The sequence below is a fragment of the Nelusetta ayraudi genome, unplaced genomic scaffold (assembly GCF_046127955.1).
Source record: "Nelusetta ayraudi isolate G7.1 ecotype Tasmania unplaced genomic scaffold, CSIRO-AGI_Nayr_v1 ptg000011l, whole genome shotgun sequence".
NCBI classification, from domain to species: Eukaryota; Metazoa; Chordata; class Actinopteri; order Tetraodontiformes; family Monacanthidae; genus Nelusetta; species Nelusetta ayraudi.
The window spans coordinates 24,727,873-24,752,602 of NW_027466061.1; the positions used below are offsets into that span (position 1 = coordinate 24,727,873).

At 47.4% G+C, this 24,730-nt stretch overlaps 1 protein-coding gene and 1 long non-coding RNA gene across 7 annotated transcripts; one reads left to right on the forward strand and one right to left on the reverse strand.

Moving 5' to 3' along the window:
* The first annotated feature begins 332 nt into the window (after positions 1 to 332).
* Positions 333 to 23,826, forward strand: acsl6 (acyl-CoA synthetase long chain family member 6). 6 transcript variants are annotated; one of them, XM_076022076.1, is made up of 22 exons: positions 337 to 600; positions 4,532 to 4,600; positions 8,630 to 8,853; positions 10,163 to 10,277; positions 11,750 to 11,814; positions 11,987 to 12,088; positions 12,200 to 12,299; positions 12,729 to 12,907; positions 13,199 to 13,231; positions 13,662 to 13,713; positions 15,063 to 15,136; positions 15,261 to 15,338; positions 18,049 to 18,183; positions 18,338 to 18,472; positions 18,745 to 18,840; positions 18,982 to 19,054; positions 21,013 to 21,101; positions 21,181 to 21,297; positions 21,390 to 21,533; positions 21,991 to 22,092; positions 22,183 to 22,254; positions 22,403 to 23,826. In XM_076022076.1, the coding sequence occupies exons 3-22, from the start codon at positions 8,656 to 8,658 to the stop codon at positions 22,541 to 22,543; spliced, it is 2,100 nt and encodes a 699-aa protein (XP_075878191.1). In that variant the 5' UTR covers positions 337 to 600; positions 4,532 to 4,600; positions 8,630 to 8,655; the 3' UTR covers positions 22,544 to 23,826. The 6 variants fall into 6 exon arrangements, with proteins under 6 accessions (XP_075878193.1, XP_075878191.1, XP_075878187.1 ...); XM_076022075.1 differs by lacking the exon at positions 337 to 600 and adding an exon at positions 3,559 to 3,665; XM_076022072.1 differs by lacking the exon at positions 4,532 to 4,600.
* On the reverse strand, positions 3,601 to 4,917 carry LOC142885534 (uncharacterized). The gene is made up of 3 exons (XR_012926303.1): positions 4,842 to 4,917; positions 4,469 to 4,627; positions 3,601 to 3,734 (listed from the first exon to the last, which is right to left on the reverse strand). It is a non-coding gene; the product is annotated as an uncharacterized LOC142885534 (long non-coding RNA).
* Positions 23,827 to 24,730: the final 904 nt, after the last annotated feature.

The window sequence follows — 24,730 nt, forward strand, 5'->3', positions numbered from 1 at the left end:
CTGGTCCAGACAGCATGAAGCAGTGTCCTGCAGGGACACTGTCACTCTGGAGGTGGAAGCCCCCCACCTGCCCCCATCTCCTCACAACTCCAGCCTCTCTCAAGGTTACTCTAGTTCAGTGGGAGTGCCCTATCTCACCACGTGATGCTGATGTGAAGTTACTGGCTACACTCAGCCGCAGGGATTCACGATGCCGCAGACTAAAAATACCAACCACTCAAGCATTCCTTATTTCTGTCCGACGGGGCGTTTAAAAAAAAAAAAAAAAAAAAAAAAGAAGAGAGAAAAAAACCTTCCTGGACAAATCTTCGGTGGAAATATGAGGATCAGATGGAGTGACGATGCGTTCGGTTGCAGCCCTGCCCCTCCCCCAGCCGTGACGTCGGCTGCACGCAGCGGCATCCGGGGCTCAGCAGCTCTGTTCAGTCCTGCTTATTTGTGCCATTGCGCAGACAGGCAGGTGAAGCGGCGGCAGGACGGAAGATGCTCCAGTAGGCCACCGGCCCGACCAGTCTCGCACACATCGGAATCAGCTGCAGCTCCATGAGCGAACGATGCTCGGCTTCCTCCTGGTGTCCGGCTCGCTCTGGATCATATTAGGTCAGTCTCATCATTCTGTCATTCTGGGATTTATACCGTGTGTGTGTGTGTGTGTGTGAGAGAGAGAGAGAGAGAGAGAGGGAGAGAGAGAGAGATGACGGCGGCGATGATGATGCTGCACCTGTGTGCCGCCGGGGCTGGGCCGCCCTTCGTGGCCGCTGCAGGACCCTTTCTTTCTTTCTTTCTTTCTTTCTTTCTTTCTTTCTATATTTATTTCCACCGGGACACGTGTGTGAAGGTTCCGCATTGTGGCCGACAGCTCGGTGCTCACAGTGTGCGGCTAGTGAGACAGGATAGGAGAGACTGCAGGATGGATGGATGAAGGATGGAGGGATGGATGGAAGGGGGCTGGATGGAGGGGTGGCAGCCCCCAAACAGCCGCGGTCTCGCCGTGTGGGATACCACCGGGTCGCGGACTCGCAGTCGCAATCCTCCTCCACCTCCGCATCAGCAGCGCGCCGCTGTACGGCCGCACAGCTGCTCAGGTCCGGTGACATTGTGCCTATAAAAGCCGGACACACGTCACCAAGGGAGGGGAGTGGGAAGGGGGACTGTGCTTGACGGCCACCGTGCAGGCCGGTGAGGCGCAGCTGTGACACCGGCGGTCTGGGTCGGGTCACCCTGACCGCCTGCGGCAGCCGGGAAACCGATGGGCGCCCGGTCGGTCTGTCGGTCGCGGTGTCCTCCGCCATGTCTCTCAGATGGAGGAGGGCGTGGGGAGCGGTGACGTATTGCAGGCGAGCGAAGCTGATTGGACGGAGCTGTCCACGACAAACGCGGTGCTGAAATCCTGCGGCCTGCCGGTGCGCCATGACACTTCCTCCTCGTCCTCCTCCTCCTCCTCCTGCTGCTGCTGCTGCTGCACACCAGCACACAGAGGCGCGGCTTCTCTCTCTCTCTCTCTCTCTCTCTCTCTCTCTCTCTCTCTCTCTCTCTCTCTCTCTCTCTCTCTCTGTGACACTGGAGATGCTTCAGTGAGGGAGGACAGCAGGAGGTTAGCGGGTTGGAGGTTGGATGGTGGCAGCTGATTGGCCAAGACATATTTGATAAGAGGTGGGCTGGGGGGTTGGGATGTGGCGCAGCCAATCAACCAGACAGGAGGGCTCACCTGTCACCTGTCACCTGCTGCTGCTCCTCTCGCTGCATGTAAATAATTCACCCTGACCACCATCTGCAACCACCATGAACCTTCCTTTAAATATTTGATTGAAAGCATGCTGCAGGCCTGGCCCTGCCTCTTTGGCTGAGGCTGCACCAATCACATGCCAGGATCCAGGAGGGGCTGTCACACATCAGTCCGGACCTTCACCGTCCTGGAGTATGTGCTGGCGCTCAGATGTTGCACCAGTCATGGTCCAATGATGATGATAAGTTAAAAATCAGATAATTGATCAGACTAACACAGTGGTTTCTGGTGGAGTCTCCAAGTTCCAACCCAAATCTATAAAAAATAAAAATGTTAGCCCCCTTTCCATCATGTCTAGTAAATGATAGTATATAGATATATAGATATATAGATATTATTTTATTTAGTTGTGTGTCCCGCAAAATAAACACCAAACATTTTCTCTAATTTAAAATCCCTTTTTTGATAAAAGAAAAAAGGGGGAAACTGCCCACCAAGCTGCGACCCAATCAAAACAGCTTCCTCACTCAAAAGTGGGTTGTGACCCACAATTTGAGAAACACCGGGCTAATCATTCAGCTGAATGGACCGATCAATAAGCTGACCCCCTCTCACTGCTGCCTGTGTTTTTGCTGCGTCAGCCTTTCGGAGCACACTCCCCCTTCAGCCAACGCGCGACTGGAACAACTGAGCGTGCTCCAGCCGATGGGGGTGGAGCCTCTCGTTAAATATGCAGGAGTGGCCACAGGAGTCTTTGTGCTCGGCAGCTGCCACTTTGCCACTTTGACTTCCAAATCACTCGTTTACATCTCACCTGCAGGCATGTCGTTCGGCCGTGTGAGGGCGTCACCTACTGCCCAAAGGCAATGGTATCGGGGTAAGTGGGTGGGGGTGAAGATGGGGAAGGAGGGGGGAGGGGAGGGTGCCAGGGAGCCGGTGGCGTGATACGGCAGCCGGCGAGGCTCAAACAAGGCCAAACACACTGCACACACACACACACACACACACACACACGGTGGAAAGGTAATCACTGGGTCCCCCGACTTCATCACACACACACACACACACACACACACACACACACACACACACACACACTTCATCAACTGCCAAGCTGCCGCGACCTCTCTGTAAGTGCTGCTACTGACACCACAGCTGTTTTAACCCGTGTGTGTGTGTGTGTGTGTGTGTGTGCGTGCATGCATGCATGCGTGTGTGTGCGTTTGAGAGAGAGAAATAGATGCTTTTGTGGATGTAATTGTGGGAATATTATTGACAAATGTATTGATTAGTGTCTATTAAGCCCATGACATGAGGGCTTGGCACCAATCAGGGTGTTTGACACTTAAATAAACAGATCAATCAATCGATCGATCGATCAATCAATCCGAAATGTTGTCAGAGCTGATGTTCTAAAGTCCCGACGGTGGCACCGCTGCAGCTCTCGTTCTGCTCCACTGGTTTTACCGGTGAATCTGCAGCCCAGTCTGATGTGGAGGAAGTGGAAGTGGGTGGTCGTGTTTGCAAAAAGCGTAAAAAAAAAAAAAAAGATTAAAAAAAAATCACAAGTGATGATCAAAGAAGAAGAAGAAGTGGAAGGATTGAGGTGTTAATAGAAGAACGTGCTGCAGTGCAGGCGGAGTCTTTAAATAGCGAGCGGCCATGAGGTTACTAGTGGTCACTCACTCTCAGGGCTAATAGGCTGTAATCTCCCCCTGTTGCTGCTGCTGCTGCTGGACTCTAATCGCTGCTGACAGCCCTCGGATGGGCTGATGGGGCGGGACTTAAAGACGCCCGGCTTGCACTTCCTCTCGCTCTAAGCCTTGTGAGGTCACAGGAAGTGTCAGCGGCGGCGGCAGCAGCAGCTCCGCTTTGTTCCTGCACAGCTTGGGCTCCCTGCAGCGTGGACCCTTCACTCCTCGCTGGAGGAGTATCTGGAGTGAGTGAGAGTGCACTCAGCTCACGCTGACGGTGCACAGTGTACTTTCTGAACTGGGGCTGCACGATTCTGGGGAAAAGGAAAATGAAAATTGATGATTTTCAAAACAAATGTTTATTATTACACTTATTGTATGGAGCAAAAGCAGACAAGTTAAAGATTATTTGCTAAGAACACCAGTTAGTCAGCATGTTGAGTCTTCAGCTTAGTCAAAATGTTGCTGTCTGGTGACGTTTGAGGTGGTTGTATGAAATTTCTAGTGTTTCCTTGCGGCGCTGCGATTAAAGTCAAAGCACTCTTTGTATTCTTTTGACTTCTGTTTTCGTCTTCTCTGAAACTAAAAACCTTCCAGACCCCGAAATGTGATCTCTTTTGTGGAACGAGGACAGCGGGGTTTTATTTTGTTCAATGCTTTTTCTTGGAAATTCATTTCTTGACTGGTCAAGTCTTCCTTTGTAAATGTATTTGTTTTTCCCACCTGCAACTGGATTGGCTGTTCTGCATCATGTGGTACATTGTAGCCTTGTCATTTGCTGAGTGGAAAAGTAGGAGGGAGCGCTTGTTTTCGTGCAGTCTTGACACGATCCTGACGCTCTGCTTCACCTGCTTCCTTCTTGCTCTGGATTTTACTGCCTCGCTCCACATGTGTGTCCATTAAAATTTAAAGCTTGAGAGAAGAAGAGGCGGAGGTGTGTGTGTGTGTGTGTGTGTGTGTGTGTGTGTGTGTGCGTTTCTGCACGGATCAGGTGATTGGGCTCCAGTGTCAGTCAGTGGAAATCGACACTTAAACACAACTACTCCACCTTCACAAACTCCTTGTCTTGCTGCTGCTGCTGCTGCTGCTGCCTTGTGTCGGCTCTGTTCAGACTGACTTCAGACTTCAGACTGAAGACTCCTGCAGCTCCTCCAGCTCCTCCTTCCACCCTGGGATCAGGGTCAGTGCTCCGCTGCTGCAACATCAGCTGCAACAACACACAAAAACACAACAACTCTGCGTCCCACAGGCAGCGCAGGACTGAACCTAAAGACCCGATTGTGTGTGTGTGTGTGTGTGTGTGTGTGTGTGTGTGTGTGTGTGTGTGTGTGTGTGTGTGTGTGAACCAGCTGAACAAGTTAACCTGTTTTTACAACAATAAAAGTCACTTAAACTCAGTTGCGTCAAATCACGTCTCTCACAGTTTCGAATCGGATTCAGCTGGATCGCTGACATCTCAGCACCCCTCCTCCGTCCTGAAAAACTCCAGTCTCAATCCTTCTTGTGGCTTTTAATCAGGCTACCACTTTCCAATCAGAGTCCACTGTGGAGGTGAAGGAGGCGGGGCTACAGCCCAGGGTTCGACCTGGTCAGTGTGGATGCTGCGTTACCCTTTAACGAGCTGGAAAAATACAAACTGCACGTTCAATTTAATTTGGCCACCTGCCTCATGAAGCTGCTACTCAGACAGACTTCAGCTGTGCACAAATTGCTGACTGCTGACCAATCAGAGCACAGAGCCTCCTGTTCTCAGACTGTTCTCAGCACTCGGCCGCAGTTACATGACTTCTGGTATCCATCGCCACTTTACACTGGGAAGAAGGAAAGAAGAGAGGAAAGTAGAATAGAGGAGAGGAGGGAAGAGAAGAGAAGAAAGGAGAATAGAGGAGAGAAGAGAAGAGAAGAAAGGAGAAGAGAAAGAGGACACGTTGAGAGCGCTGTGCTGCAGCGAGCAGAAAGAGGCAGCAGCAGCAGCGTGAGAAAGGCTGTGTGGTTTGTGCAAGAACGTCGTTGTCTGATCAGGAACAGGAAGTGGTGAAGGTGTCTGGGAAGTACCAGTTCAGGCTGCTGATTGGTCGGGCAGTGGGGTCGGTGGGGTCACTTCTTTAGCTGTCCTCAAAGAGACCTGTCTCATTGTCTCCACATCAGCCATCTGTCTGAATCAGCCCTGTTTGCACTTGGTCATTTCAAGCGTTTTTCGTATTCCGATTGGCAAAAAACACACAAAGTAACCAAGTGGAAACAGTCCAAATCCGTATTGTCATCCGAATACCCAAACCACCTCAGGGAGGTGGTTTTGACGCATAGCATAGCATAGCATTCTTCACGGACGTGTGAACAGAATGCGATCTCAGTCCACATTACCGACCGCCTACTCCACTCACCTCTCCTGTGTACGTACTTGGTCGGCGCCCCACCTCCCGGCGTCATCATTATAAAGTTAAAAACAAGAAGCGAAAACAAATCATTTTTGTTAGACTCTTTTAATTAGGATGCTAATAAATTTCATTCCGCATTAGCGTATTTTGTCAGTGGAGCAGCGGTCGCAGTTTCCCACATATGAGATTAAATGTGCCACGTTGCATCCGAAAATTTGCCAGCCACTGTTGTTGCGAAAATGAAGTCGTCGCCACTCTGTCCCACCAGTCGTTACTCCTCGTTCGGATCCATACGAGCTGCAGTAGAATTAAAACGAGTGGCTTGATATAGTCCGCTAACAGGAAGTTGATTCTTATTCGTTTTCAGGTGAAACTAGCCGTCGTTTTGCGCTTTACTGCCCCTAGTGGTTAAAAATGCACTAATGCGATCACAAGTGGCACGCCCGAGACGCATGTTAATGCCATGTGCGAACAGATGCTTCAAGATGCGTACTTGTGATACGATCCCCCAAAACAGTTGCAAGTGGCCAAGTGCAAACAGGGCCAGAGTGTGTGCGTGTGTGTGAGAGAGAGAAGGAGAGAGGGAGGGAGAGAGAGAGAGAGAGAGAGAGAGAGAGAGAGAGAGAGTAACTGGCTGCTGTTGGTGTTGGTGGCAGCGGAGGTGCAACGGTTGTGTTTCAGTTGTCGGGGCGTCGCTCGCTCGCTCGCTCTCTCTCTCTCTGTTCACACAGAAAGTTTCAACTCTGCCTCTGAAATAGACCTGCTGCAACCGTCGGCAACCAGCATTGAGCAGACAGGTTTCAACGCAGGCTTCTGAACTGTCAGCAGGGTCTGAAAGTGACTTCTTGCCCATACATGGACTTCCTGACTGTGCCAGTGACTTCTACTTCTTCTTCTGCCACATTACTCGGAGTCGGGTGCGGGGGCAGCAGTCTCAGCAGAGACACCCAGACTGGCCCCAGTTCCCCCCTCCAGCTCCTCCGGTGGGACCCCAAGGTGTTACCAGGGGTTACTTGGAGATACTAATTCTCATCGCAGCCGCTTCATACTCGGCTGTAAACCACCCCAGCGCACATTGGAGATCCCGGCTTGATGAAGCCAACATGAAGAAGAAGAAGAAGACCTTTATTGATCCCATGATCGGGGAAATTTGCACATGACCACATCATCTGCAAAATGCAGCGACTAGATAATGCAGAAAATAATGAACAGAACTGGTGAAAAAGGGCATCCCTGCTGGAGTCCAACATGCACTTGGAACAAGTCTGACTTACTAATGCCAACCAGACTCCTACTCCGGTCATACAGGGACAAAACGGCCCTTAACACCGAGGTGAACTCCAACACGTGGCGGCTGAGCTTTGGAGCGATAAGCAAGTATACGAGCCCCAACCTCGGGCCTGGCTCCAGGGTGGGGCCCTGGCTGCGCCATACCGGGCGACGTCATGGTCCTCGTTGTGTGGCTACTCACAGTGGTTTCCAAACTGCTCTTGGCCTGTCCCATCACCCAGGACCTGTTTGCCTTGGGAGACCCTCTCAGGGGCATAAAGCCCCAGACAACATAGCTCCGAGGATCATTCGGGCTTCAAACTCCCCCAACACGATAAGGTGGCAGTTCAGGGGGGAATTGCGGGGGCAGCTAGTGACTTCTGTATTGATGATTGTTGGTTTGGTTCCTTTACCTAATATCCTGCTATCAAACCGCGTGTACCAAACCAAACCGCGTGTTCAACACAACCCAGTCTGTTTACTTCCACTTACACAACATCAACTTCCTTTGACCTTCTCTTACTCCTCTCACAGCTGCCATTCTGGTCCACAGTCTTGTCACTTCCTGACTCGAATGCTGTTTGGACTCTCTCAAACATGCATCCAAAAACTACAATCTGCAGCTCGTGTCATTACAAGAACTCCATCCACTCAGCACATTACACCCATCATGCAGCAGCTCCACTGTCTCCATCACCTGTTTGTATCCAATACATACTTTCGCTCACCTTCAAGGCCATCCACAACCATATCTTTCTGATCTCCACATCACCACACCAACTCGCACAGTCAGATCCTCCTTCTCCATCCAACTCTCTGTTCACCTGCTCTTCACATCACCACATTCATTAAACTTCTCAAAACTAAACTTATTCTGTTGCAGTTCGACCCTTAGTGTCAAAACAAAATAACATAATGACGCAAACGTCCTTTTTTGTAAAATAACAACGCCCTTACTTTGAGAAGAACAAAATAAACATGATTTATTCATGTTCACAATGATCATGTACGAGTCTCATGGCAGGGGTGGGCAAATTTTTTAAACTGGTTTGGCCACATTAGGTTCTAAAATTTGACAGAGGAGCCGGAGCAGAAGCAGATGGATGGAGTGTTTTGGTGACTCACCTCATATGAGAAAAATATATATCATGGGAGATGTCGAAAACATGCTTTAATGTCAATTTAAAATGAACAAATGCAAAGTTTTTTTAAAAAAAAGTGTCTTTGATGGCCCACGGTATTTAGCTGTTTATTTAAATTACTCTTTGAAAAATTGATGAAATGCAGAAATTTTTTGACTTACTTCCTGTTAATATAATTTCTTCAAGTTCGGCAGGCCGGATATGGCCCCCGGACCGTAGTTTGCCCTTGCCTGGCTTATGGTAATGTTCACAATGTTTGCGGTGCTCCTCATTTTTTTTACGTAACGACTTCATTTTTTTTCCATAAAAATTCTTGCCCAGATATTGACTTCCTACTGCTTGGTTTAAAAAAAAAAAAAAAATCAACAAAACTGCAGAGTCGTTCTTGAAGCTAACGTGTTTGACGTGCATGTTTTGCAGAGCTGAGTTCCACCCTGGTGGAGAAGATGCAGGTTGGCCAGGAGATGATGAACGGCCTGAGGATACCTGAGCTGGAGCAGCTGGGACACTTGCTCAGCTCGCTGCCCACCTCCACGCTCGTGGGCATCGGCGCCCTGACCGCCGTGCTGGCCTACTGGCTGGCCACCAGGCCCCGCCCCATCAAGCCCCCCTGCAGCCTGCAGCATCAGTCCGAGGAGGTGCCGGTAAGATGGGAACACACACACACACACACACACAGGCACACACAGGTGCACAGCCACTTGCACTAACACACACACACACACACACACACACACACACACACACACACACTCAGGGCAAGATCCACAAGCAATGGAGTACAGCGGTAAATTGCAGCACGTTGTGCAGCGCCTTTGCAGCTGGGATCTCCGCCACATTTGCATCGTATCCAGAAAGGTTTTTTGCACTAATGATATGCAGGCACAAAAACGCCCAGAAATGAGGCACCTGAGGAGTCAGACGCGCAAAATGCACTCTCTCTAGTGACCTGGCTGTGCGATAGATCATCAGATATTATAACATTGGTGCACCACTTAAACACCAGAAGTTGAATTTCTGACGGAATACTTTATTTCTGTTGTTGTCAAATAACGTGCACGTTGTTTTTTCCCCCCGAACTCACGGCAAGAAAGAGACAGTTGCACACTTTTCTCCAAACATCCCCACAGCCCTGCGCACGGAACACGCACTTTTCCGCGGTCTCTGTTGTCCTCTTAGACGTGTTCGCCCCATACTAAACAGCAACACGAACATTAATACACAGTGGAACACATACGAAACTGAACACACATGACAAATACGACATGAAGACGAGTGTGGTTGATTGCACGGCAAGAAGGAACCCAAACCTTCTCATCGTTTTGATTAGTCTGATTTCACAAAGAGAAACTGTGGCACTCTTTTTGCGTTCCTGTGCGCTACGGGAATTACGACTGTGGTCATGATCGGAAGGCAGTCAAGGCGCTTCAATACATTTATATATATATTATTGTGTTGTGTATTTTACAGTAGCCAACACCAACCTGAGTGTGATTTGTAGCTGTTTAGTGGCTGATCTGATCGAGTGAGTGCAGGTTCAAGTGAACTTGTAACTTATCGATGTTTTGCGTTCTTAACACATAAATAAATAAATAGATCCGTCAAAATATTGATTTTATATTTGATAAGATGATGATATTTGCGTATGATATTTTTCTATATACACTCACCTCATCTTGAGAGAGAGTGGGTCTGACGCCGGAAACAGTCTGTAAAACTACGGGCGAACGTGAGCGCAATCTCTTTTTGGATCTGGCGCTTTTTTTTCCCGTATGAGGCATATTTGCATAGAAGGATAGAAAGAACATTCAAATGAGTCCAGTGCAGCCCTGCTGCTACCTGCGCCTCAGGGCATTTTCATCCGCTTTCTGGCACAAAAGCCGGGCAATCGCTTTGTGGATCTGGCCCTCAGTATCTAAAAAGCGTGACGTGAACGTGTTTTGAAAACTGCAGAACGAAGGTGGAGGTCGCAGGTCCATGATGGCCGACGGCTCCAAGCTGCTGGCTCACTACCATGACGATGCCACCACCCTGTATGAGGTCTTCCAGAGGGGCCTGCACATATCTGGTCAGTTTAACACACACACACGCATGCACACACGCACGCACATGCACACGCACACACACACACACACACACACGCAAACACTTGAATGCCTGTCAGGAACCACAGTTCTCATGAAGAACATTGTTAACGGCTGTTGTCTTGACAGGAGAAGCTTCTTGAAACTTTCTCGGCGCCTTCAGCTGCAGGAATGTCACTGCTCTATAACAGCAGAATGAGGTTCCACTGGCAGGGGTCACTGCAAAGGCCAATGTAAAGTTAGACTGAGAGGGTTCCACTCACAGCTTTCCACTGGCAGGGTCCACTGCAACTTTCCACTGTAAAAGTTCCACTGCCAGGGTTCCACTGTAAAAGTTCCAATGCAAAGTTCCACTGCCAGGGTTCCACTGCAAAGTTTCCACTGTAAAAGTTCCACTGCCAGGGTTCCACTGTAAAAGTTCCACTGCCGGAGTTCCAATGCAAAGTTCCACTGCCAGGGTTCCACTGCAAAGTTTCTACTGTAAGAGTTCCACTGCCAGGGTTCCACTGCAAAGTTCCACTGCCAGGGTTCCACTGCAAAGTTTCCACTGCCAGGGTTCCAATGCAAAGTTTCTACTGTAAGAGTTCTACTGCCAGGGTTCCAATGCAAAGTTCCACTGCCAGGGTTCCACTGCAAAGTTTCTACTGTAAGAGTTCCACTGCCAGGGTTCCACTGAAAAAGTTCCACTGCCAGGGTTCCACTGCAAAGTTCCACTGACAGGGTTCTACTGCAAAGTTTCTACTGTAAGAGTTCCACTGCCAGGGTTCCACTGCAAAGTTCCACTGCCAGGGTTCCAATGCAAGGTTCAAAACTAAGGGCGTTTCCACTGGCTGTACTCGGTTGGTGCCGGCTCTGTTCAGTACTTGGTAGGGAGACATTTCCACTGGCTTACGTTTCACGGCTGCAAGGCGGACCTAAGGTCCCTGGACTTTTGTTGTGCCTTCCGTGTCCCCGGAATCTTAGGTTTTACGTTTTGTTCTGACCATGTTTTTGGGCTTAGTATGATTTTGTTTAATACTGTTGACTTGTATCAAAACCTCCAACATTTTTTCTGTTCGTTCCACTCTGACTGTTGTGGTCAGCAGTCGCTCTGCGTTTTTTTGATTTCTCACGACACTGTTTTGCTGTACTGCGGCCACCAGCAGCGAAACCAGGAAGGCTTCTTCCTTGTGTGTCCCTCCGTCCATCCAGCTCTCTTTGAGCTTTTCCTTCGGCCACCCAGAACAAAAACGGCTGCAGCTCATGGTACATTTCATAAGCATTTCAGTTTTTAATGAGGTGAAAATGTAAAAATCCATGAGGTGCATTTAAAAATGGTGGTTTTGATTTTTGTGAAAGACTCCACTGTAGGGTCACACTGACAGGGTTACACTGACAGAGTTCACTGTAAGGTCTCCCTGACAGGTTCCACTTCACCCAGCCGACTCTGAGAAGTTTTGTGACACTGTGCCCCCAGGTGATGGACCCTGCCTGGGCTCTCGGCTTCCTAACCAGCCATACCAGTGGATGTCTTACAAAGAGGTTGGTGTCTTCTCATGTTCTTGCCACAACTAGATGACCACAGATGTTCTATGTAGAAGAGAACCATGTTGCCAGTGTTAGAAGTGGTCCAGTGGAGGCCTGAAGAGCCAGGAAAGAAAACCTACACACACAGATAAAGATACACTTGTTCTTCTGTGGCCTCGCTCCTCAGGTGACGAGCCGGGCTGAAGATCTGGGCTCTGGCCTCCTGCACCAGGGCTGCAGGCCTCAACCCGATCAGTTCATTGGCGTGTTTGCACAGAACCGACCTGAGGTGATGGCCACCCACCATCCTGCTGCAAAACCTCTTCAACAGTCATCACCGTCATCACACAGCGAATTTAAAGTGTTTGCATGTTTTATTTTTGACCCCTCTTGATCTCAGTGGATCATCTCAGAGCTGGCCTGCTACACCTACTCCATGGTAGTGGTTCCCCTGTACGACACGCTGGGCCCAGACGCCATACGCTTCATCATCAACACAGGTGAGACAGACAGACTGACAGACACACACACACACACACACACACACACACACACACACGCACATTGTTACTAGTCTATTCAAACATGTCAGGATCCTGCGTGGAAAGCAGAATTGTTTTTCTGGTTGACACCTGGGGGCGCCATATTCTTCTTCTTCTTCTTCTTCTTCTTCTTCTTCTTCTTCGGGCAGGGGACTTGGAGCTTTTTCTTTTCTTTTTTCACAGTGCATTGTGTGCAGTGACAGAGGGGGAACTATTTTTTAGCGACGTGCTTGTGTAAAAAACAACAAGAAAATTATTTATTTATTTATTTATTTATTTAGTTTGATTGATTGAATGGAAATGAGAGCGGCAAATAAATGTTATTTTTCAAAAATCTTCTTCTTCTTCTTCTTCTTCTTCTTCTCCTGTGTGCTGGTGTCTTCTCAGCCGACATCTCCACCGTCATTTGCGACAAGGTGGACAAAGCCGAGGTGCTGCTGGATAAGGTGGAGCAGCAGGAGACTCCGGGCCTGCAGAGGATCATCCTGATGGATGCTGTGCAGATCCACCTGGTGGAGCGAGGACAGAACTGTGGCGTGCACGTGCAAGCGATGCAGGAAGTGGAGGTAGAGTGATGGGAGGGACTTCCTGGCTTGAGGAACTAGCAGGAAGGAGAACATTCATGTTTCTGTCCTGCTTGACTGCAGGTTAACACACACATACACAAACACACACACACGTACACACACACACACACACAGCGGGTGTGGGACTCTCGTGCTCAGCTACATCGAGCCGTGTCCCACCTGCTGAAGACACTCTTCTAACTGGTCTAACTGGTCATGTGACCTCACGCTATGACGTGGCTCCCACATCAGTTCAACTTCTTCTCACCATGTCTCTGTATTTCCTTGCAGGCTTTGGGCCGAGAACACCACAGGAACCCCATAGTAAGTCCTCCCTCCTACAGCCTGACTCCATACCTCCGCACCTCCGCCACCATCCCTGACTCATTAGCTGTTGGGTAGAAGAGGTTACAAAAAACCTAATCTCATCCAGCTAGTGGAACTACAGAGCCCCTACGGGAACGTTTCCCTTTTTTCTGTAAGAAGGGATTTTAAAATGTATATACAGTATAAGAGGTGTTGGCCATTTATTTTGCTGAGCACACAATTCGATTCGATAATTTCAATCGTTTTTTTGGTTGTTTTTTTTTACCAGACATGATAGAAAGTAGGCTAGCGTTTTTATTTTTGTGGAATAAATTTGGGTTGTGAAAAATGTGGGACTCCACCATATGAGGACCACTGGTCGAAGGGGCTCTGTATGGGACTGGACAACTCAGATGCCTGTGTGCTGACTCTGGTGTTTTATCCACAGCCACCGGCACCAGACGACCTCTCCATCGTGTGTTTCACCAGCGGCACCACAGGTAACCCAGCGCAGGCTCTCCCTCACACAGCTGCCACTTCAGTTTGACAAAAAAATGACAAGTCAGGAGGGAAAGGGTTTGACCTCCGATTTGGTCCCCCCGCCTGAGGTGTGTGAACGCAAGCTTGCTGCACCACAGGTGTCGAACTAGAAGCAGTGGTACAAACAGGAAGAGCTTCCCACTGAGCTGAGAATAGTCCAGATCACCATGAAGACTCTCACAGGGTCCCCCCAAAACAACACAACTCTTCCATTTTTCTCACACTTACAGCTGAGCTGGCTTCTGACTGGCTCGCTGTGACCACAGCCGTTATTGCAGCTGACTCGTCTAGACCACTGTCAGTCAGATCTAAAGAGAGACACTCGGAAAAGACCCAGACAGGAAGTGGCTCCTCCCACCATCCCGTGACATCATTGCCCTGCTGCCTCTGCTCTCGTATCTCTCTTTTTATCGTTACACACCCAGAAAAAAAATAATAAGCAGAACCCAAACAGATGCATATTTGCATATTTACACTCAAGGCCAGCAGCATGGCATGCCCTCATGTTTAACAGGTAGATGGAAGATATTCAAAACAATCTTAAATTAAGTAGAAACCTTTTGGCTTGTCATGTTCGACTGTCCCCGTGACCCTGAGTAGGAATAAGCGGGTATAGAAGAATGAATGAATGTTTGAGACTGTTTATCGATGTTGCCATCGGGTGAACGCCAGGTCATATCTTGCACAAACCGCCCTTTCCTTCCTGGCGCTACACCAGGGAAAGTTCATGTGAGGACTCGAGGCGCCGGTTGGCTCGGAAACACCGCCACCTGCTGGCATCAAGAGTAGAAGCAGAAAGCCTTTTGGCTTTCCACTAACTGCAGGGTTTTCGCAGAAATCCCTCTGCCTGAGAGCCGTGTTGCAACACCGATCAGCCTCAGAGGGTGTGGAAGTCACGTGATTGTCTGGAAAGAGAAACTGTGTGTGTGTGTGTGTGTGTGTGTGTGTGTGTGTTTGTGTGTGTGTGTGTGTGTGTGTGTGTGTGTGTGTGGACTTCACAGTGAATGAGAAAATGCCAAAGCGGCGATTGGCTTTGGGAATTTACACGTAAAACCAAATGACAAGCCTTCAGATGTTGTTTTTATGAGGTGCTCTAATTAAAGCAACTCATACGCTAGTGTTGTCCACTCCATACTTAAGTCGAGTGTGGTTTTTTTTGCTTTTTAATTTAAAGACACAGTGGATAATGTAAGAAGCATCGCTGATGGATTGATTGATTGACCTCCTCCTTGACCTAGAAATTGATTTGCACAAACGTTTCAGTTTGACCTCATTACCGTGTGTGTGTGTGTGTGTGTGTATCACGCAGGGAACCCTAAGGGAGTGATGCTGAGCCATGGAAATGTGGTGGCAGATTTCTCTGGCTTTCTCAAAGTGACAGACGTGAGTTCACTCATCTTGTTTCTTTTGCTAAAAAAAAAAATGGAATAAAAAAAATATAAATAAAACGTTCCTCCGGTTGCAGCAGTATTCGTGTGATTGTCATCTGATTGTTTCCTTCCTGCAGAAAGTGATTTTCCCCAACCAGGATGATTGCCTCATCTCCTTCTTACCGCTGGCACACATGTTTGAGAGGCTGATCGAAGTAAGTGGACTCACAGGAATGACGGAGAAAGTGATGAGTGGGCGAGAGACGCTTCCCAGTCCGTGTGCGTGCAGCACTATGGGGATACCACCAGGTTTGCAGCCTGAGCCCAGCTCCTGCTCACCTGGAGCCGGGGGTTTGTGACCTCACCTGCAGAGTCACTGCGGGCTCCCGGTCTCCTCTGTAGTGTGTTTCACATACGGCAGATTGTAAAGTCTTCCAGTCCAATGAATTCAATGCTCATCATCAAACTACAATTCAGTTTCAAAGCACAAGATACCAAAAGTTACACAACATCGATACCATCTTCTGCCATTTGACTCTCTAGTGCCCTCCCCTGGTTTCCCAACACTGCTGCATTTGAGACTGCCAACTTCATGTGGGCCGCCAATAGTTTCTTTCTTCTTCTTCTTCTTCTTCTTCTTCTTCTTTTTTTTTGGCTCGCCACCAAAAATCAAGGTTAACTCAGACCTCACTCTGAGAGTAAAATATTATTTTGAAGGAAGTGAAATTGACATTTAAAAATGATAATTATGCTTCATTATATGTATTATGTAACTACAACTAGGTCACATTTCCTCCTGTGTGTCATGACCACCACGCCCCCTGCTGGACACCAACATGGTGTCCAGCAGGGGGCTGGAGTCTGAATGGAAAGCAGACCCTGCGACTCAGCTGCTCAGAGGCCTCAAACATCCCACACTTGGGTTGGTGGTAATTCGACCTCCAGCAACACCAACAACACTCTTAAGTTCTTCTTCTTCTAAAAGAAAAAAAAAAACGACCAAAAAAAACAAAAACAACCCGAACTGTTGTTGCGATAGTTGTGGTAGGAGGTGTGGCTATCACCAGGTTGAACCTGCCTGGTTTGTTTACCAGATGCAGCGAGGCAGGAAACCACCCGACTCGCCCTGATGTCGCTGCAGACACACGTTCACACAAATACCACAGTCGGACAAAATTCCAGAAGCTTCCAAGAGAATTCCCAAAGATCCTGCTGTTGTGACTGACTCACTCAGAAGGTTGTTTCGGTGGAAGTAGAGGGGCGGGGCCACAAACCACAGGGAATAGATGTGTTTGTCGGGATCTTTTCTAAGACAGAGTGGTCTTTGCGTTTCAGTGAGCTGATAGACTGAATATTTGACTGGGAGGTCTGGCATTGAAGGGGCAAAAGTATTCACATTCTGTACGTCACTAAAAGTACAGTTACTTTTGTAAAAAAAAAAATTAGGGATGCATGATGTGTGTTTTTTCAAGCCGATACCAATAAATCCCTGCTTTTCAAGACTGATACCGATAATCAATAACATATTTATTTTAAACACAAAAGTAACCAGATGTTTGTTTGTTTTTTCCAATGTAAGAAGTAGAAAGTACAGATATTTGTGTATAAATGTAGGGAATCAAAGTAAAAAATAAAAAAAAATATCAGGGGAAAAAAAAGAAATACTCAAGTAAAGTACAAATACTTAACAAAATCTACTGAAATACAGTAACAAAATATTTGTCCTAGGTTTACTTCCCACCTCTGGCTGCCTGTCGCTGTTCCAGTGGCTTCAGCAGCTCGATTTTTAGTCTGCATTTTTAACACCAATGAAACAGAATGATTATGATTGTCTACAGACTATTCCAGGAACCATATTTGCTCCAGATTATACACATCACATGTAAGTCAGATTTTAAGATTTATTCAGCAGCAATATGTATGTTTACTCTCTTTTCAAAAGCCTGGACTGCATAAAAGGGGCCAAGTATAAAAGAGTACAGAAAAAAACAGGCTTCTGAAACCTTTCTGACAAAATGAGATATACAGTATATAGATATGGGTAAACTGCTACATTGTAACATTTATCTGCACACAAATACTGTAGAAGCCTATAAAGTAACATACTCCATTATAAAGTGAACTAAAACCCTTTTCAAAACCTGGACCCTTAAAAAAATAGTAAAAAGGGAAAACAAATGCACATTGCACACAAATAAATAATAACATAAATAAATATAAACACATTATATTTTTCTCCAGTGGCAATTTTCTGGTATGTGTTCCTGCTCAGTCAGTCAAATAGAGCCCCTGAATACTCAAATGTGAGCCTTAAACTTTGAAATGTAGGACGTCTAAAGCAGTAGGCTAGATTAAATTTGTAATGGAGTCAACAATAATATATACTTTTTCAAGTACTCTGCTGCTCCATTCAAATGTCAAGATTCTTGTGCAAAAACAACTGCTATAGACTTTGAGGTAAACTGCTACATTTATCTGCAATACTCTCACACTGTCCTTAACGTCATCGTAGGTTTGAGACACCACTGTTTCAGAGAAATACTCTCTGGAGGGTATAGCATACCTCGACTCCAGCGTGTTCCTGAATTCTGTATTCTCGGCAACATTATACAGCCACGGCTCTCTGTGAATAAAGTCCGCTCTTGATTTAGTTGTGCGTTTTGCTTTTTCAGAACTGCATTTCGCCATCTGCTGAAAAGTGGTAACTTTTTCCCAACCCGGCTGAACGGACTAAAATGAAGCATTGGAATTTGGAAGAGAAAAAAAAGATTTTTGACCAAAAAAATTTTATTTAAAAATCGTAAAACAAAAAATCGCAAGACTTATGTGAATCAATTTCTTTCTGCCACCCCTAGTCACAACACTATTGACCACCCTGTGTGTGTGTGTGTGTGTGTGTGTGTGTGTGTGTGTGTGTGTGTGCAGTCTGTGGTGTACTGCCATGGAGGACGGATCGGCTTCTACCAGGGTGACATCCGCCTGCTACCAGATGACATGAAGGCCCTTAGGCCGACCATCTTCCCTGTGGTGCCGCGACTGCTCAACCGCATGTACGACAAGGTGAGAAGGGCTGCTGCTGCTGCTGCTGCTGCTGCTGCTGCTGCTGCTGCTGCTGCAGCACACTCACACTCACACGCGCTCTGCTGTAGCGGAGGGAAGCTCCAGCGGTGCAGGAGATCCAGACTGAGTGAAGGCCTCTGTGTCTCTGCTGCAGATCTTCAGCCAGGCCAACACTCCACTCAAGAGGTGGCTGCTCAACTTTGCGGCCAAGAGAAAAGGAGCCGAGGTCAGCGCCGGGGTCATCCGCAGCGACAGCATCTGGGACAAGATCTTCTTCAGCAGGATCCAGGTATTAAGTTCCCTGGGACCTTAGGCACTGGGAATCACAGCTCGGGGGAGCAGGTGAAGATAAAGAAGGAGAAGAAGGAGAAAGAAGGGGAGGAGGAGAGGAAGAAGAAGAACGCCTCCATTAATCCCTCATTGGGGGAAATTGCATAATTACAGCAACAAAATGTAGTGCAAAAGAGAAGGGAAATTATATTTATTTAGAAAATAAAGAAATAAAAATATCTATAGAGTAAGAAAGGAAGATATGTGAACGTGAGTCTTGTCTGTCAACAGGAGAGTCTTGGTGGCCGACTGAGGATGATAATCACGGGAGCAGCTCCCACCTCGCCCAGCGTGCTGGGCTTCATCAGGGCAGCGCTGGGATGCCAGGTCTGCACACATTCTCCACACACCCCTGGAATCTGCACCTGCAGTCTGGGACTGATGGAAGCTCTACTCGAACTAGAACCAGAACCAGAAGCAGAGGAGACCAATTTCAAACACTTGTTTTTTTGTTTGTTTTTACTGCAGGTATACGAGGCGTACGGCCAGACGGAGTGCACGGCCGGCTGCACCTACACCACACCTGGAGACTGGACCTCAGGTCAGTGCTGCTGTGTGATTGGCTGCTCACCACAACCTTCTACCATTTCTGGGTCCATAAAAATCCTTAAGCCTGCTGTCAGGTGACGGCAAATGATTATTGTAGGTGCACACATTAAAACCTGCGATGGAAGCATTCAGAGTTTTGTCTTGCAGTGCCCCCTGCTGCCCTTTATTATAATTCCATCCAAGGGCTCCAGACCAGACTTTTTTTGTTGTTGTTTAATTATTAGCACAGTGGAAGCCCCTAAATTTTAGGGGTGCAAGCAGAAAACCTAAGGGTGCTACTGCAAATTAACTTTCAAAGTAAATATTCACATCTCCTCTCATTTTCATTGTATTACCTATTAATACTTTGACAATAAAATCAGACCCAAACTTCTGATCTGTAAAAAGATCATGTAGCACTGCGGTTAGCACAGGTCAGCACTGTCGCCTCACAGCAAGGAAGTTTCTGGGGTCCTTTCTGTGTGGACTTACATGTTTTCCCTGTGTCTGCGCTGGTTCTGTCCGGGTTCTCCAGCTTCCCCCCACACTCCAAAAACCCACATGTGAGGTGAAGTTGTCTAAATTGTCTTTCTATGTGGTGCAGTGATGAATCGGCCACTTGTCCAGGGTGTTACCCTGCCTGAGGCCTCCAGCAGCCCCCTGACACCCTGAGTGCAGGAGGAAGTGTGTTTAGAATATAGACGGATGATTTTGATTTTTATAAAAAAAAATAAGGGTGTCAAAGTTAACGCGTTATTAACGTGTTAACTCAACGCCGCTTTATCACCGACAAATTTTTTTATCGAGCGATTAACGCACACGGTGCTTTGTGAACCTTTGGCCGCTCCGTAGATTGTGGAAACGGGAAATGAATTGACTCACAGCACACAGTCACACGCTTGCAGCCGGCGTGTAAACACAACAAAAAAAGGACACTGAGCGTAGATGAGCACTAGGAAGGACTAACATGGATAAGGCGTCAATTGTAAAGGAAAAGTTCCACTTCAAAACCCTGCCAGATGGCAGTCTTGACCGGACAAAAGTGATGTGCATTTACTGTAACGAGCGCTTCCATTCAGCGCCCATGTTAATCAATGTAGTAGTTCACACCAGACGCGAACAGGCGCGCGGCTCCCCTCGCGGATCGCGCCATGCATTTAACGTCAGTTCACTGGACGTGGAAGCGAAGCGCCGAGCGCTTCCATTCGGCGCCCACGTTAATCAATGTGGTGGTTCACACCAGACGCGAACAGGCGCGCGGCTGGCGCCATGCAGTTGTCGTTTCGGCGTCTGCTCTATTTTGTGCGCGAGCCGCGAGCGATCCTCGTCAACAGGAAGTCGCTTTAAAAAACGAGAAAATCCGGTGAATTTCAAAATAAAAACCGAATGACAAATTCGATAATATTTGTATGTTATATTTGTCAGAACATTGTATCAGAGTGCAAGAGAGATTAAACAAATACACACACACACACACACAGAGGAAGACTTGATCAAAATACGTCTGTTTGATCCTAGAGATGCCGGTCAGTGATCATTATGAAAGAGGTCTTGAGATGGACACCTGAGTGCGTGTTTCTATTTACACACACACGCACACATTTTTTTTTTTTACCCTGTGCATCTTTTGTTTTGTTAGTAGTACTTGTCATTGCTCCAACACGAATAAACATGCTGCATTTGCAGAAAGCAAGTATTTGCCTACTCCCATGTTGATATGATTATTAAAAAAATGGAAAAAATATCAGTTTACGATAGATTTAGAGCAGATAAAAAAAATATGCGATTAATCCTGAGTTAACTATGGAAAACCATGCGATTAATCGGATTAATTTTTTTAATCGACTGACAGCTCTAATAAAAGATAATTTTAATAGGGCAAATTTACTGGTCGCACATGCACAAGTAGATTGAACATTTTTCCGCCAAATTTTAGGTGCAAATCCACTGAATGTTCTCTCCTCAATTCAGGCCATGTGGGGGCACCGCTGCCATGTAACCTCATCAAACTGGTGGATGTCCCTGAGAAGAACTACTTTGCCTCAAAGCAGGAGGGAGAGGTGAGTCAGCGCCGATCCTCAGAGAAGCTCTCGGCCTCTCCCAGCCTCGTCCAGCACGTGTAAACCTCTGTCCCACCAGGTCTGCGTCAAGGGTCCAAACGTCTTCAAAGGCTACCTCAAGGACCCGGAGCGGACGGCCGAGACGCTGGACGCAGACGGCTGGCTTCACACTGGAGACATCGGCAAATGGTTGCCGGTAAGCAGTGGCAGTGCCAGCTGCCTGCTCCTGGTGCTGTGAGTCAAACGCAAAATATTGATATGAAGCCTCCTCCTGCGGACCTCTTGCAGAACGGCACCCTGAAGATCATCGATAGGAAGAAGCACATCTTTAAGTTGGCGCAAGGCGAGTACATTTCGCCGGAGAAGATTGAGAACATCTACATCAGGAGTCAGCCAGTGGCGCAGCTCTACGTGCACGGAGACAGTCTGCAGGTCAGCTGGACCTTCTCTCAGTCTTCACCATCATCAGCAGAATCATCATCATCATCACCAGAATCACCATCACCATTACCACTATTATGGTAAAATGGTAAATGGACTGCACTTATATAGCGCTTTTCTAGCACATTCATGGTACCCCAAAGCGCTTTACAATGGCATCTCATTCACCCATTCACACACACACTCACACACCAATGGGTGGCTGCTGCCTAGCCCCACTGGGAGCAATTTAGGGATATTTGTCTTGCCCAAGGACACAACGACGGACTAGGATGGAGCGGGATTTGAACCGCCAACCTTTCAGTCATTGGCCAACCCGCTCTACCTCCTGAGCCACAGTCGCTATTATTATCATCGCTATTATCACCATCGTCATCATCATCATCATCACCGCATCCTCTTTTGATGACATAAGTAACTTTTGGTTCCTCTGTTGTTGTTCCTCCAGTCGTGTTTGGTGGCAATCGTGGTTCCAGACCCTGAGGTGATGCCGGACTGGGCCAGGAAAAGAGGTCTGCTGGGTTCCTACCAGGAGCTCTGCAGGAACACGGTAGGTGGATGGAGCACAACTGGATCTCCTGCACGCTGACACGATGATGGGATGTGGTGAACAGTTTGAACACCCCCCCTTCCTCCACAGGAGGTGAAGAAAGCCATCCTGGAAGATCTGGTACGTCTGGGCAAAGCCAGTGGCCTCCACTCCTTTGAGCAGGTAGGTCCATGACCGACTGTCTGAGCTCTGAGCTCTCGCAGTAAAAGAACCGAAAAACAGCTACAATCAGCCAATCACGGGGCTTCTTGAAATACTGCGACGTGATGGACAGTAAGTCAAGTTTACCTGCTGGTGTTTTAATCTGCAGGTGAAGAACATCTACGTCCACAACGAGATGTTTTCCATCCAGAACGGCCTCCTGACCCCTACGCTGAAGGCTAAGAGGCCGGAGCTCAAAGAGTTCTTCAAAGAGCAGATCGAGCAGCTCTACAGCAGCATCTCCATGTGACCAGAGGGGCGTGGTCTCCATCCACCTCTCCACCCGCCGACCTGCCCTGGGATGAACATGTGACAGAGTCAATCTGCTCTGTGAGGCTGAAAATTCCTGAATCAAAATGAAGATCAGATCAGATTATTTTGTGTCTCTCCTTTACTTTAATGCATTTCTAGTGTCATGATGAGGTGAGAACACCTCGGAAAGTATTTTTCTCCTTCAATGATTGCCCCAATTTTCCACAAATTGGAAGCAACATGTTGTATTTCATATAGTGTCCAGTAGGTGGCCACCTAGACACTCAGCCTACACTACATACTGTCAGTTTTTAATCTGCTGCTGTTTCTTCTTCAAATTAAAAAAAAGCTGACTATTATTTTTATTTTTATTTACAAACACTTTGTGAGTTTTTCAATTTGTTTTGACACTTTAAATTAATTTAAAAAAAAATTAAAATAAAAGTCAAACGCACACATCAATTAGAATTTTCCCACTGATTTTTTTTGTTCCTTTTTTTAATTTGGAGTGTTTGAAAATCATTGATCTGCTGTTTTTCTTCTCAAAATTCCATCTAGCACAACAGCATCACATCTCATGTTTAGGCTGAAGGCTACACACACTTGAATTCCCATTGCTGAACGGCTTCACCTGGCAAACCAGGGCAATGGTCCATTTCACCTGCCTCCAGGCGCCCCTCCTGCTCCCCTGTCCTCAGGCTGCCCGTGAGGATGAGAGAAGCACCTCCTTCTCCACACTTCCAAGCTGCCTGGCCTCTGCAGCACCTTCGCTTGCATGGCCCAAGTCTAGACTGCTTCCTCCATCGATCCATCCATCCACACCCATCAGGGTCAGGTCAACCACCAGGGGGCGGAGCCTGTCCCGCTGCGCTTTTGTGTCTTCTTGTTATCAGCAGGCAGGTGGCTCCTGCCAGTACACGGCAGCGGAGGTGGAGATGTTGTTGAGGCCGAGTTGCTAGAGCAACACGTTGTCTTTGGAAGGAGGTCTCAAGGAGAAGCAACCCAAAGTCTTGTTTTTTTTTTGTTTTTTTTGTCCCAAAGCATAAAGAGTGTGGATAAAAAGCAATGGGACAGCTAGATGTACAGTAGGCACATGTAGGAAGTCATGGGCCTGAATGGATTTTTTTTTTTCTCTTTCCGTTTTGCGTTTAGTGAGATAAACTGTACTTATTTATTTATCTATCTTGCTGTAAAATGGAATCAGCACCATATCCTTGTAATGATTGGGGTTTTGGGGGGCATGGGTGAATGAAATAAAGACATTCAGGAATGATTTTAAAAGCTGCTCTCTCTCTTTTTTTTTTTTTTTTTTTTTTAGACTTTTCATCCAAAGAAAGTTATACTAATAATCCCATATAATAAAAAGACCATGGACCAAGACCATAATGACACACTAATTTTAGTCCTGCTGCCCAAGCGGAGAATCTAAAGTTCCTCAATAAGCGATAAGTTAAGCGTGTTAAGTATGTTCGGATTAGTACGGGCACAACACCGGGGATGGCACGATCCATCCGCGCGTCGCAGCTGCAGTCCTACTGCCGGCAGTATGAGCTGGAGGGGCCTCATGTACAAAAGGTACAGACGCACAAAAAACCCATCGTGTATCCGTTTCAACGTTCACGTTTGGATGTACAAAAAAATAACTTGACCATGGAAATGTGTGGTGCTTCACCTCAAGTCTCAAACGGGCGTTTGTACATTTCTGCACTTGTTGGCCTGTTGCAGGGACGTGCTGTCAGGGGAGGCGGGGGAGGCAGTGCCTCACCTTGCCACTAGGTGGGGGTAAAAGGCTCAAAACTCAGTGCCTCAGCTGTCACGATGAAAATAAAATAAGTATTAATATTTGTCCTCTGGTCTATGCTTTCAATGCAATTTTGGTGTGGTTCCAAAATATTTTGATAGTTTTCATAGTCAAAATCGCTGAAATTCTGTATTTCCTGTTCAAATAACAACGGAGAGAAGATAAGTGAGGCAGTGACAGGTAGAGCCTCCCCACTGATTGCACAATCCCTCAAAAAAAAAAAAAAAATTCAGCTTTGCCGAACCCTTAAGGAAAGGCATGCCTTGAGGCAGTCAGTACCGCTGCCTCAAAGAAGGGGGCGATAGTGAGCCGAGAGTTCATGACCTGGGGCACGTTGCACGAAACTAGGATAAGGGATTAAGCCGGGATATGTTGGTCATCCTG